The 13,397-nt window shown below is 31.0% G+C and overlaps 2 protein-coding genes across 2 annotated transcripts; one reads left to right on the top strand and one right to left on the bottom strand.

Moving 5' to 3' along the window:
• The first annotated feature begins 1,089 nt into the window (after positions 1-1,089).
• Positions 1,090-5,594, top strand: LOC108458706 (protein MICRORCHIDIA 4-like). The gene is made up of 19 exons (XM_017758109.2): positions 1,090-1,117; positions 1,255-1,329; positions 1,406-1,440; positions 1,526-1,604; positions 1,764-1,856; positions 2,002-2,086; positions 2,183-2,258; positions 2,348-2,476; positions 2,576-2,674; positions 2,797-2,898; positions 3,009-3,170; positions 3,270-3,365; positions 3,500-3,551; positions 3,642-3,753; positions 4,099-4,507; positions 4,652-4,728; positions 4,830-4,893; positions 5,060-5,182; positions 5,277-5,594. Exons 1-19 carry the CDS (start codon positions 1,105-1,107, stop codon positions 5,361-5,363), a joined length of 1,968 nt encoding a protein of 655 aa, XP_017613598.2. The 5' UTR covers positions 1,090-1,104; the 3' UTR covers positions 5,364-5,594.
• Positions 5,595-12,409: 6,815 nt separating this feature from the next.
• On the bottom strand, positions 12,410-12,878 carry LOC108458705 (glutaredoxin-C5-like). The gene has a single exon (XM_053023566.1). It carries the CDS (start codon positions 12,819-12,821, stop codon positions 12,471-12,473), a length of 351 nt encoding a protein of 116 aa, XP_052879526.1. The 5' UTR covers positions 12,822-12,878; the 3' UTR covers positions 12,410-12,470.
• Positions 12,879-13,397: the final 519 nt, after the last annotated feature.

Raw genomic sequence — 13,397 nt, 5'->3', positions numbered from 1 at the left:
GTATTTTTCATCCGGGTCAAGTTTGGACAAAATTTTAGACTCATTTTTAGAGTCGAAATGGACCCGAGCCTATTAAACTAGCCCAAAATTTTGTTAGGACTTGACCCAACCCAGTTCATGGACACCTCTAATAATAAAAATAACTATAATACAATTTTTTCAACTTAATACTATTTTGTATAATATATTATTTGAAGTACCTTTTAGAATAGTAATAATTTAAAAATAAAAATTTCATTATTCTTTGAAAGTTTTTATCTGAAATATTTTAAAGTAAAAATATTTTAAAATAAAAATTAATATAACATTATCTAAAAATTAAATATATAAAACTTATTAAATATATATTCAAACAAATACAAAATAGAATCAAATCAATACAAAAATAAAATATAAAAGAATCATGACCTGATGAGACTTATATCAAATAAAGATTTTTCTAGTCCCACATGACATGCTTGTATGTTAAGTTATTATTACCTGTTTTTGTAGAGAAAGGTATATATATCTAAGTTATAGCCCTAACTAAACTCTGTTTCTGTGTTGATTTCAGAATCTTGAAAACTCTGCATTTTATCAGACTCTCGCCCACCCCTCAAACAAACAAACAAACAAAAAGATTTGCTCCAAAGTTGTGCAATGCCAATGGCTTCTCCTGTTAATGGCAATCAAATCAGAGTGAAAACCGAACCCGACGTGTTCAACGACAAAATCCAACACACTCCAGCTCAGCAACCCGCCATTGACATCAACAGTGATAGTAGCAGCTCTAGTATGAGCAGTGGCGATTCTTCTGGTGTCGGCGACTCCTTACTAAGATTTCAGCAATCCAGTGCGGCTCCGGAAAAACGAAATTCTGATGACCCTCTCGATTCTTTCCCAACTAAGAAACGGAAAACAATGTTTCTGGCTCCGCTTCCGCCGGAGCCTTTGTCCGTACAAGTTCCGGAGACAGTACCTTCGTCTTTGAGGGAAACTGTTGGGATTCCGAAGGGGTTTGCGAGTGCAGTTGTTGAAATCCGTCAACAAAGTAAGGTTTTGAGGGGTTGCAAACAGTTCTGGAAAGCAGGAGATTATGAAGGAGGCAATGCATGCGATTCCGCCATGTCTTCTACTGGTTAGTTTAAGCTCCTGCCTCTTTCTTTTAACATTTTTCTGTAAGTTTTACTATACTATTACTGTCAGTTGAATTTGTTTGACTTTGTATGAACAGACGGTTTAATTATAACATATATTGATATATTTATTTTACAGTTGGCATGGATCATGTTAGGGTCCATCCTAAGTTTCTACATTCAAATGCAACCAGCCATAAATGGGCTCTTGGAGGTACACACAATGAAAAACCTTACTTTCCCATTAGAACTTGGATAATTATGATTAAAACAATTTACTTCTTGGACAGCCTTTGCTGAGCTTTTGGACAATGCACTGGACGAGGTATTTGCAATTCTTTTTAAACCAGAATAGTAAAACCCCCTTTCGTTTTTTCTTGTATTCATATTCTGACTGGGCTTGTGATCAGGCTTGCAATGGAGCTACATATGTTAGCATAGATATGTTGCAAAATAAAAAAGATGGCAGCAAGATGTTGGTAGTTGAAGGTAATTGCCAGTATATGCATTTATTAATGTCTTCAGCAGCATCAGTTCAGTAAATTTCCATAATGTGTATAAAAGAAAAAATTTGTGACTCTTTTGCAAATGAATTTTATTGGTAGAAATTTTTTTTTATCCTATACTGCTCGTTGTCTGTGATTGTAGATAATGGTGGAGGGATGAGTCCGGATAAAATGAGGCAATGCATGTCTCTTGGATATTCTTCAAAAAGTAAAATGGCAAATACCATTGGTCAATGTAAGTTGCTCTTCATTTGTCACATATAAGAATATAGAAGGAATCACTACAATAATTCAATATTTTTCGTAAAAATTCAAGTCTTCATACTTTACAAGCCATTTCCATAATTATTGCATGTTATTTATGTTTTACTGAAATTCAGACGGAAATGGTTTCAAGACAAGTACTATGAGGCTTGGCGCAGATGTTATTGTGTTTTCTCAAAGTCTTGGGACAGATGGAAAAAGGTTGGCTCCTTAATCATCAGTCTAACTTGATACTTTACTGTTTTGTTTTGAGACTCTAAAAGCTAAATTTGTTCATTTATTTCCTTTTCTCTTTAGCCCAACGAGGAGTATTGGAGTACTTTCCTACACATTTTTGACAGAAACCGGGAAGGAGGACATTGTAGTTCCAATAGTAAGAAGACTTCAATTTAAGTTTTTTATGCTTATTGTACAGTTACTTAACAATGTGCCTTGTTACTTTCTTTCTTTTGAATTGAAAAGATTGATTTTGAGCAAAAAGGACGGGATTGGACCAAGATGACTCGATGTTTTGAGGATGATTGGAACAGAAATTTGGAGACTATAATTCACTGGTCACCATACACGTCTGAAGCTCATCTACTTGACCAAGTAACTTCTCATCATTTAGATATCCTTTCTTATTTGATGTTGATGGAAGTAAAAGAACCCTACTAATAGTTGTCTTGCTGTTATTTCTGTCAAATTTAGTTCAATTTTCTTAAAGATCATGGTACGCGGATAATAATTTACAATCTGTGGGAGGATGACGAAGGAAAGCTGGAGCTAGATTTTGACACCGATCTCCATGTATGCTTCCAACACCTTCTCTTATATCACTCTTCTTAGTTTCCACTGAATTTTAAGAACTGAAAGATGTTGGACGCGTCTTCCCATAAATTCCAAATTATATCTGACGTTTGGAATGGCAGGATATTCAAATTAGAGGAGTCAACCGTGATGAAAAGAACATAGAAATGGCAAAAACATTTCACAACTCCAGGCACTTTTTAACTTATCGACATTCTTTGAGGGTGAGACACTTATGACTTTGCATGTATCTGATCACGATCAGTATAGTAATTCATCAGGACTTCATTGTTAGAAGCTGATTAATCATATTTTCTCCCTTCATTCTTTGTAGAGTTATGCATCAATCCTCTACCTCAGGCTTCCAACCAATTTTACAATGATTTTGCGTGGTAAAGACATTGAACATCATAACATTGTCAATGACATGATGCTCACTACAAGGATAACATACAGGCCTCAGATTGTTTCTGGAAAAGCACCCATAAGTTCTGATGTAATGGCTACAAGGCTTAATCTCTTATTTGGATTGTTCATTTATTATTTCTTTTACACTCTTTGCAACTGAGCAATTTTTGTCGGGTTTCTATAATAGATGGTTGCAACTGTGACGATTGGGTTTGCGAAGGATGCACAACACCATATTGATATTCAAGGATTTAATGTGTACCACAAGAACCGACTTATCAAGGTTAGATTTTTAGTTTTCTTTCTCTCTAGTCTCTATTAATTAGTCAAAAGAATCCAAAATCATGGGGTGAGACACCATTGGGCTTTAACCTTTTGTGTTTTGTTCATGCATGGAAAAAAAAACTCCTTCATTAGCCATTTTGGAGGGTTTGGAATGTAGCTGGAAGTAGTGGCCGGGGAGTGCTTGGTACGAATAATTACTTGTATTCTTTCTTTTCTATACAGATTATTTGGCTGCTAACTCTTTTTTTTTTTTCCTTTTGACCTTCTGTAATAGGTGTGTTGGAGGCCAACTTTGTCGAACCAGCTCACGACAAACAGGGTTTTGAGCGAACTGTTGTGCTTTCAAGACTAGAGGCTAAACTTGTAGGAATTCAGAAGGACTATTGGTTCGTACTTCACATTACATGTGTAGAAATCACTTGCACAAGAGGCAAAACTAGTAGTTTAGTTTTACATTCATTTATATATTTTTTTGCATTTTTATATTCTGTTAATTATGCTATTCATATGGGTTATGCATCAGAATTTTCGAGTTAATTGAAATTATATATCTAACCATCAATCTGATGATAATGGAAAATTTATTGTTAATATACATCAAAAAGGATATTATTAGAGATACCAGATTGAGTAATGACTTTATACGTGATTCTTTTTCATGTATGATATATGTGTGTAAGGAGGTTTTGTGGTTATTGGTCTCTGAACTTTCTCTTGCTTTTCTGTGGTAGGTTTAAAAACTGCCATGAAGTTGGTTATGCACCCAGGAGGCCTACAAAGAGCTCTATCTCAAAAGCTCCGAATTTCGTTCCATGTGTTGGAGAGAAGTCTTCTTTACATCCAACTCAGAAAGAGCAGGGCTCCATAAGCAAGGGTTGGAACATGAAATCTGGTATTAAAGAGAAATCTTGGGTTCCCAATCAAAATGGATGTGGTACCCCTAACACTATGGATAAGTCTTCTTCACACCCAAATTTATATGAGCAAGTTTTTATTGGGGGAAGTTTTAGAACTCAAGTGGATAAAATGTTAGAACAAAGACCACTTGTAGATGAAGCAAATCAAGATGGAAGCTCTAAAAAGGGCGAATCTCATCAGCATCCCACATCGAAAACCATGTCACAAATTTCTCATTTGAAGGTAAATAAATGTTGTTGGTAGCCATTTAGGAAACATCATTTCACTTACAATGGTAAGATTGTTTTAGAATTGGATTTGACAGTACTCTTTTTCTTTAGTTCATTTTTGGGGTCTAATTCGACATTTAATTCTCTCGACATGTAGGCAGCAGATAGCAACTGTGACTTGGAGAATTTGATTTTAATCAAGTTGGAAGCAGAGAATCAGGACTTGAGGGAAAGGTATTTGCTCAAAATTTCCCCTTGACTTGTATGTTTTGTATATTTTTAAGATTGTCCTTTTTTTACTTAAAAACTATTTGAATCCCCCCTTTTAATTGCAGATTGAATGAAATGAACCGCGATTTACAGTCCGAAAAACAGAGATGCGAAACACTTGAATTGCAAGTATGTTCATTGGCTGCTTACCAATTTGATTATTTATTTATCATTTCAAACATGTTTAACCTGAAGAAGTCAATTCATATATATGCTAAATGAATACAACAAAGAATATGATAAATTGGTTTTAGCATATTGTGAAGCTGATATTGTTTTTCCATTGGAACTTAAGTTTAAGCAAGAACAACAACGGAGTGAAGGGTTGGAGAAGGAGCAGACAGCTCTGGTTGAGAATTTTGCGGAAGAAAGGAGCAGGCTACAAAAGGAGGAAAATAGATTAAGGAAAAATTTAAGGGTTGGCATATATAATTCCCCTTTTCCATCTATGATTTTCTCTACATTTTCAACTTTTTTCCCTTAATTTCCTAATTGATTTTTGTTCCTTGTAGAATGCTTCTACTACCATAGAGGATCTGCTTAAGAAGGTGAAGCAGCTTGAAAAGGGCGGAGTGGCAACCATCAAAAAGGAAGATTGAAAGTAAAGTTTGCGATTTCAATTTCAAAATAATACAAAGTTGTACAACAAAACAGATACAGATGGAACCTTCTTTAATTGTTTTTAAAATTTAATAATTTACCGGATCCTTATTTAAAAAAATATTTATTGGCATTCCTTCATTTGAAATTGATGTTGTTTTAATTTTATCTTTTAATTTTATCTTTTTTAACATTAAATTCATTATAAATATCTAGTCTTTTTTATACAACGTTTAGAAATATTAGTTTAAATTAAAATTACAGTAAAAAACTTAACGGATTCAGTACGTTTTTCATCTAGTTTTATCATTTTTAATAATTTGACATGATAGATCTTACTTTATTAAGTTTTGTATAAGAGTTTTATTGCTCTAACAACTGATATCAAAGCCTTGTTATGTCGAATCATTTAGAATGAATTAATTCTCTATTATTTTTAGATTAATTCGTTTTTAAATTTTATAGATTTAATATTTCGATTATATTTATGTTGATGTTTGGTTTTGATCTTTAATTTTTAATTTTGATGGATTTTGAATGTTTATGCTTTAATTTCCATTGAGCAATTAAATAATAGGGATGTCGATTGAATTCTATTATTCCATTGATTATTCTAGAATTGAGAATTCAAATTTAACAAGTTTTAGTTTTATTTAGTAATTGTAAATGTATTAGAATTTTAGTTTTACTAAAAGTATAATTAATGCATATTGTGGTGCATTTATACGTAAATTTATTAATTTTGTGCGGCTCATCTCGAGTTTATTGATAGAATTGCTTTGTTGCATTATTTCATTATTTCTTTGATTCAAATTTTGATTGATTTATATGATTCATATTTAGTGCTCTCATGTGTATATTGTTTTATGAAATATATTATTATATTTTTAAATAGAATTTAACAATTGGTTTAGTTTGTTTCCATTTAATGGATTCATAGTTGAACATTTTTTATTAATAATGATTCCTTATGGTTTTTATTTTCAGTTAGAAAACCTAAATCATATAGGTTTCTCGTGGTTTTAAAATATTATTAGTTAATCAGTTAAATTAATAGAAAAGGAATTTGGGTTTGTGAAATCCGCGTTATTTTTAAATAAAAATAATTCAATTTCAAATTTTTTTTAGTTTTAATAATTGCGGTATTTTATTCATGTTAGTGATATATATTGATTTTGCTGCTATTATATTTATGAAATTATTATAGTTTTTAAAGTAATTATGAAGTTATTATATTAAAATTACATCTTTAGTGAATGATAATTACCTTTATCGTAATATCAATATATTTATTATTCTCTTGATTCTTCATGGATTCAGACTTTGACTTGAATCATGACGGACTATATATATATATATATATATATATATATATATATATATAAGGTTATATATATATTATGCATTCTTTGTTAAAAAGATAAAATCTATTCATGATTTGTTTCTTTATTATGCGTGAATTGGAGATAATATTTGTTGTTAGTCCATTAGACAATTTTCATGAATTCATGTAAATAAATGATTCTTGAATTTTCGCATACTCAGGGAAAATTTTAACTCGCGAGATCAAAGAGCTGAGAAATAAGAGAATAGCATTAGTGAAAGTATTATGGCATCGACACAGGGTTAAAGAAGCTACATGGGAATCCGAGAATGTTATGAGAAATAATACTCGAACCTATTCACTGGTAATAGCATTATATACCGAGTTAAAATATAGTATATAAATTTTGTGATACTCGCTAATGGCATTATAGAGTTAGTTTGCCTTTAACTAATTAACCTATTGAGACGAGTGTTTTCTCTTCTTCCAACATCAAACTTTACAATGATAATCATAAGAATAGATGATACCTTTAAAAAATTGTAAAAGTTAAATTTTAATTATAAATTTAAAAGGAGTTGAGTAGAATTTTAATATTTATATTGAAAATATATAATTTTAATATCATATTAATTTATAATTTCATAATTTAGAAAAAGATATTTTTTTAGGTGACAAACCTCCTTCCTATTTCAGGCTACATTTCTAATATTGCTCATAATAGCGTTTTCAAGAAGCATATAATACATCAATATGTCACACAATGAACTATTCATTTGACTTATGTGTATTCCTCGAATCAATTAAACACATTTTTCTAATTGTTTTGAGATTTAGTTTGGTTTACAATTATTAGAATCATATTAGGGATAATGGTTACGATGTTATACTGAAGTAGGGATTACAACTATAATTATTATTGGAATGATTCTTTCTTTAGTTGCTGAGAAATCAATCCTTACAATTTTCACTCACATTTCCAAATATAATAATGCATCTCTTGTATAATATATATGATTTTTGAGTCCCAAAATTTAGTCTATCAGTGAAGAGTGCTCAATACATTCAAAATCGTGAAATTGATCTGTAGATTATATTTGTACAATAATTTAAGTGTATATGTAATTTTGAAATTTTCTTATGTCTAATATAATAAAGAGAAGCGATTTAAATGATATTGAAGAATTATAGTAATATTTATTACTCTCATGTACAAAACTAGTACATGGAGAATATTGTCTCTGGTTAATGAGTATCATTTTTTTTTTTTCCTAATAGAGAGGTATCATTTGTATGATTACAGTAACTGGGTGGGCATACTAAATGGTATGTATGTGTGGCCTGCGCCTGCGGTAATCTATTTGGGGCATTTAAGATTTTTCAGTGCCTTCATATATTGATTGAAGCTCACAGCAGCAAGCTGAGCATGGTGTACAGTACATTAAACTAACATGTTCCCCTGCAATGCCCAGCACCACCATAAAGATGTTCCCTCTCATTCTTCCAAAATTTTATTGCCAGTGTAAATTCTTATAACCGCCTACCCTCTAGAGGTATTCAGGGCTGGGCCAGGCTAAGTTTGGACCGGGTTAAATAAAAAAATTATGCTCATTTATTGGGTTCGGGTCAGGCTTGGGTCAAAAAATGGGCTTAAAATTTTGCTCAAGTCCGACCCAGATAAAAATACTAAAACTCGGGCTCAGTCTGGATGGCCAGTATTAATTTTTATATTATTTTTATATATATATAATATATCAAAAATACTAAAAACATCAAAATAAATATTTCCCAACAAATTAAAAATAAATTTTAAAAATATGTAGACTTAAATAACACTAAGATAGATGCAACTTAACAAGCAAATGCCTCTAAAATAATAATAATAAATTAACAAATGCCTTAAAATAATAACAAAATTAACAATAAAATAAGTTTTATACAATATCCAAACAATAACAACATAATAGTAAAATGGTAGCAAAATAGGAGAAAACAACAAAAAAATAACATTCAAAAATAAAATAAAAAAATACAGAGTTGTTTATCCTTTAGTGAATTCAGGGCGGGCAAGGCTGGACTCGGGCTAAAAATATCTTACCCGAGACCTGGCCCATTTTTAAATGAGTATTTTTTTTTTGTCCAAATTCATTTTTTAAACTTATATTTTTATCTAAAACTTCCTATATTTTAAGCAGCCAATAAACACCTCTACTACCCTCCCACTTGATACTTCGATTTTATCTCCTAACTTTTATTTAAAAAATACATCAAACTAACTTGAGTTTAATTTTATATAAATTATATATAAAAGGAACATTTTAGATTTGGCTTCATTTGACTGCAATCTATCTATAAGACGTGGCTTGTTTAATTGCAATTTTGATCCTTTCTTACTTTTTATATTATAAAATAATAGTTCAAGTACAATTATGATCCTCTATTTTTTAGTCCACCATAATAATGGTTAAATTTCAGTTCCAATCTTTGTATATTATATTTAAATTTGAAATTTAATCTTTATATTTAATTTTGTCATAATTTGATACTTTTCAAGAATTATTTATATAATTTATTATAGTAATGTATACATATAAATATATTTTATTACTTAATTTATTATTTTATTTTAAAATTATATTATAAAGGATTGAATTGCACATTAAACAATGTGTTATGTTTTAATTCTATCATATCATATTTTTAATCTCAATTTATCTCATATCTTATCTTAATTTAACTCCAAATTTATTTTTATAGAATATTAAAAATATAAATAATATTTTAATTGAAAATTATTCAATATAATTAAGAATTTTATTTTCATTTATTATTAAAGTCCCAATTCTTGACGTAGTGGGGTATACAATCTACTTTAATTTTAAAATTTATACTCACCGGAGATATAATTAAAAAAAACAACGATATAAATTATAATCAGTGTGAAATTAGAAAAAATTTAAAGGCGAAATTATATTGTAATTTTTACAATAGTAAAATTAATTTTTCTATTTTGATAGTTTATATTTTTATAATTTTTAAAACATTAAATCAAATATTTATATTTTTAGGGGGCAAAATGTAACTTTTTCTTTATTAATTTAATATTTTAAAAGTTTTAAAAGATATAGATGAAAAAATTTTCATTTTAGGGGGCCGAGGCCCTGCCAACCCCTCTAGTTTTGCCCCTGAATATAATGATTATTTTTTTTATATTAGATAGGGTTATAGCAGTCACATGGTTTGAATCTGTATCAAATTAGTGTCTAACAAGAGTTTTAATCACCAGTCTATATAAGTCAAGACAATGACAAAATTATTTATATTAGATTATGACACACCGGTAATATGAGTGAAAAATTTATGTAACAAATTAATAAAAAAATTAATGGTTAATATTTGATACACTAAAATGTAGTTTTTAACTTTACAAGCAAAGATAAAAGTTACCATGTGTCTCATTTCTCTTATATATTTATTTTTTTAATATTTTATTATACCTTATAGGATACTTGCTATCACCTTTATTTTATTATACCTTATAGGATACTTGCCATCACTTTCACTCTGTAAAGTATAAAACTCCATTAATAGTCTACTGATTTTTTTTCAAAATTGAATGTGACTTTGATTGAAATAGTAATGTTAGAATAATTAACACTATTATCTCTCATAATATATATTTTTAAAAAATTGTACAGTTTTCTAAATTTATTAAAATATCAAAATTTATAAATACTTTTAAAATAATTAATAATTTTATAATTGAATGGAAGTAATTGATAGGTGAAACCGCTCAATTAACTTCTAGATATAATGAAATATTATAATGTAGCAAAAAAATTATTACATAATTTATAATACGAATCCAAGGTTGTGGGCATAATAAATGTTATATGTTCCCTTGTCTTTAAGATGCATCTGATCTACTATCAAAGTGTTCCCTTCCACCGGTGCATCACTATAATGTGGTCGATGTTACCTCTCATTCTTCCATATTAAACTCTCCAGAGAATAAAATCTTAATAAATTACAAACATCATCCAGCCTCGTCCCTACTGTTATTGTAGCATCATATCTATGTGTTTTCTTGGTATCACAATTTAAGCAATACTAATTCATTAAAAAATTACAAGAAATTAAAATATAAATATATATTTATAATGATATTAATTTCTTTTATTGTTAAAAAATTAAAATTTAATTATTATAAAACAACTTATATTTTTAAATAATTAGCACCGAATTATTTGCCTCTTTTCATTACATATACAGAATAAGATTGTATGAAACAGTGATGTCATGTCATCTGTATTCATTTTCTAATAGTTTAATGCTATATCAGTATTTTCATCCTGAAAAAATTAAATCCAAATGAAAATCTTGAAATTTAGGATGAAATTACTGATTGACATTAAACTTGGAAAATGATAATATCATTATTCCATATAATCCTTTCTCATATATACATTAACGGATACAAGGGGGTTAGGTGGGGGCCACTACCTCTAACTTTTTAGAAATTACATAACATCTCTTTTAAGATGAATTTTATTACATTAATCCCCTACAAATTTAAATTCTACCCCAAACCTAAAAAATCATAAACTCCTTTTAAAGTTAATTAAGTTTGCCCCCTACTAAAGTCGTATTTCTAGATCCCCACTGTGTATATATAGAGAGAGATAAAGAGAAGGTCAAATTTGCTTAGAGTGAAGCTTGTACAGTGTCATTCGCTAAGTTTTGATAAGTCAAATTTGCTTAGAGTGAAGCTTGTACAGTGTCATTCGCTAAGTTTTGATAAAACCTTTAATAAGTTTAGTATTCTATGCTCTCATTTATATTCAAATTTTATCTCCCGACTTCATCAAGGATTCGAAGTAGGAGTGTTCATCCACTAGAATTTACTCTTGGTTTAGGATATTAAACGCATAAGAGCACGTGGAGAATGAGAAGTTAATATAGAAGAACTTCTTATGTTGACAGGTTGTGTCTCCAAACAGTTGGCTAATTTTATCTTATAATACCTACGACAAGTAGAATTTATGGAGTTTAATAGTGATTTGTTATTTACATGTTACGCTTGAATTGACTTTGTTGGCCAATATATTCTGGGTTTAGACTATATTTTTTGAAGTTGGTATAGCTGAACTAACAGAAAAAGATTTAAACTGTACATAAACGCAATCCAATTTCTACCATTGAGAGATGTAAAGCAAAGTAGTTATCTTCGCTTCCAAGTACTAGTACAGTGGAGGAAAGGCATTGATGTGAGCGTGTTGATGCAAATTAACATGTGTGTTGGTTGATCAAGAAAACCTAGGAACAGAGGTGGGGTCCTCCATCACACTAGATGTGCTGTCAATGATCCTTGTTTTAATTTTAAAATAAAAAGATAAATTCTTCTATTCTATGACATTCAACCCGGAGCCAGAGTAGCATAGGAGTAGTTGGTGTGTTTCTAATTCCCATTTTCCCCACACCTGGTTTTGCTTTGCATTTTGGTGATTAAAATTAAATCGATCGAGCAAAGTAAAAGATAAGTTTTGAGCTTCCATTCTCTATACAATGAGACAACAGGTGAGCTACATTAATTGGACTTGGCATAGGGGTTAAGGAGACCTCAAAATCTCCAACTATAAAACAACACTTGAAAAACGGAATGTTAACTAAAATTAGCTAATGCCTAATAGTATATAATCGAGATGGAATGAGAAAACCCAACTCCGGCGCCTCTTGTTCGCACTATGCATCCAAGTCATATAATTAATTATTTTGAAGAGAATTAGAGCCAAAGGGCTCCCGCCTCCTTGAGAAGTGGTACCAGGGTTCCATTAATATGGGATGCCATGACTCGGTCCATGGAACCTATCAGCTTCCCTCCGATGAAAACAACAGGAACAGCTTGTGAGTTGCCAAGCAGCCTCATCAGAGCTCTTTCCAACTCTTTCCCTCTGGGGTCCTGGTCCAGCTCGTACACCGCTGGGTTCACTCCCATTCCGCAGAACAGCCTCTTCACAGCGTGGCACATGCAGCAGCTGCTCACACTGAATATCACTACCGCGCTCTCCGACGCCAGCTTCACCAACCGCTCCATCGGGTCTGACCCCATCCCCATCCCCATGTAAGAATACATTCTTCTTTTCTTCAACTAAAAAGGCAGAGCAGAAAGCAAAGATTAGATGGTGTGATGATGTTGGAGAAAGTGAGCGTATGCGATGGGCTTTTATAAGGGTGGGGGATGTGAGGGCATCATAGTAAATAAAGTGGGCTTTGTCCGTTATTGTCGCAGCGCGTGCGTCGAGGGTCTCACGGTGTTTTCATTAATAAAGGGATTTTTTTTGTGTGTCCTGGAAGAGGACAAGGCACATATACATACAAAATAAAACAGCACCAAACAAATACAGCCGTAGAGGAAGCTTTAATGGAAGCAAAGGTGTCAGTTGGGGAAGGCGGCTAGGGAGTAATTTGTGTAGTCTATAGAGTAAAGGCTTTGTTGCAACTTTTACTCAAGTACATAAAAAGTGCATTTTTGGTTTGGCAATGCGCAACAGTCAGTGTGAACTTGTATTAATATATTAATAGCATTCGGGCGTTTAATTGAGACAAAGCAAACAGGCTTTATTTATATTTATTTGGTTTTTTTGCAGGCAAAAACTGAAGTGTGTTCTGAGTAGACGGCTGCCTCCGTCCTTGTTGTCGGGAGCTTCAA

The sequence above is a fragment of the Gossypium arboreum genome, chromosome 12 (assembly GCF_025698485.1).
Source record: "Gossypium arboreum isolate Shixiya-1 chromosome 12, ASM2569848v2, whole genome shotgun sequence".
NCBI classification, from domain to species: domain Eukaryota; kingdom Viridiplantae; phylum Streptophyta; class Magnoliopsida; order Malvales; family Malvaceae; genus Gossypium; species Gossypium arboreum.
The sequence above is the reverse complement of the archived record's forward strand: the minus strand, read 5'-3'. Positions and strand labels throughout refer to the sequence as shown.

What these genes read in the sequence shown, in the direction of transcription:
- LOC108458706 (XM_017758109.2), top strand. An exon ending in GGCAAATACCATTGGTCAAT is followed by an intron (nt 1,857 to 2,001) that starts GTAAGTTGCTCT and finishes ACTGAAATTCAG; the next exon opens with ACGGAAATGGTTTCAAGACA. An exon ending in GCGAAACACTTGAATTGCAA is followed by an intron (nt 4,894 to 5,059) that starts GTATGTTCATTG and finishes TTGGAACTTAAG; the next exon opens with TTTAAGCAAGAACAACAACG.
- LOC108458705 (XM_053023566.1), bottom strand. Translation starts at nt 12,821, where the DNA reads ATGTATTCTTACATGGGGATGGGGATGGGGTCAGACCCGATGGAGCGG.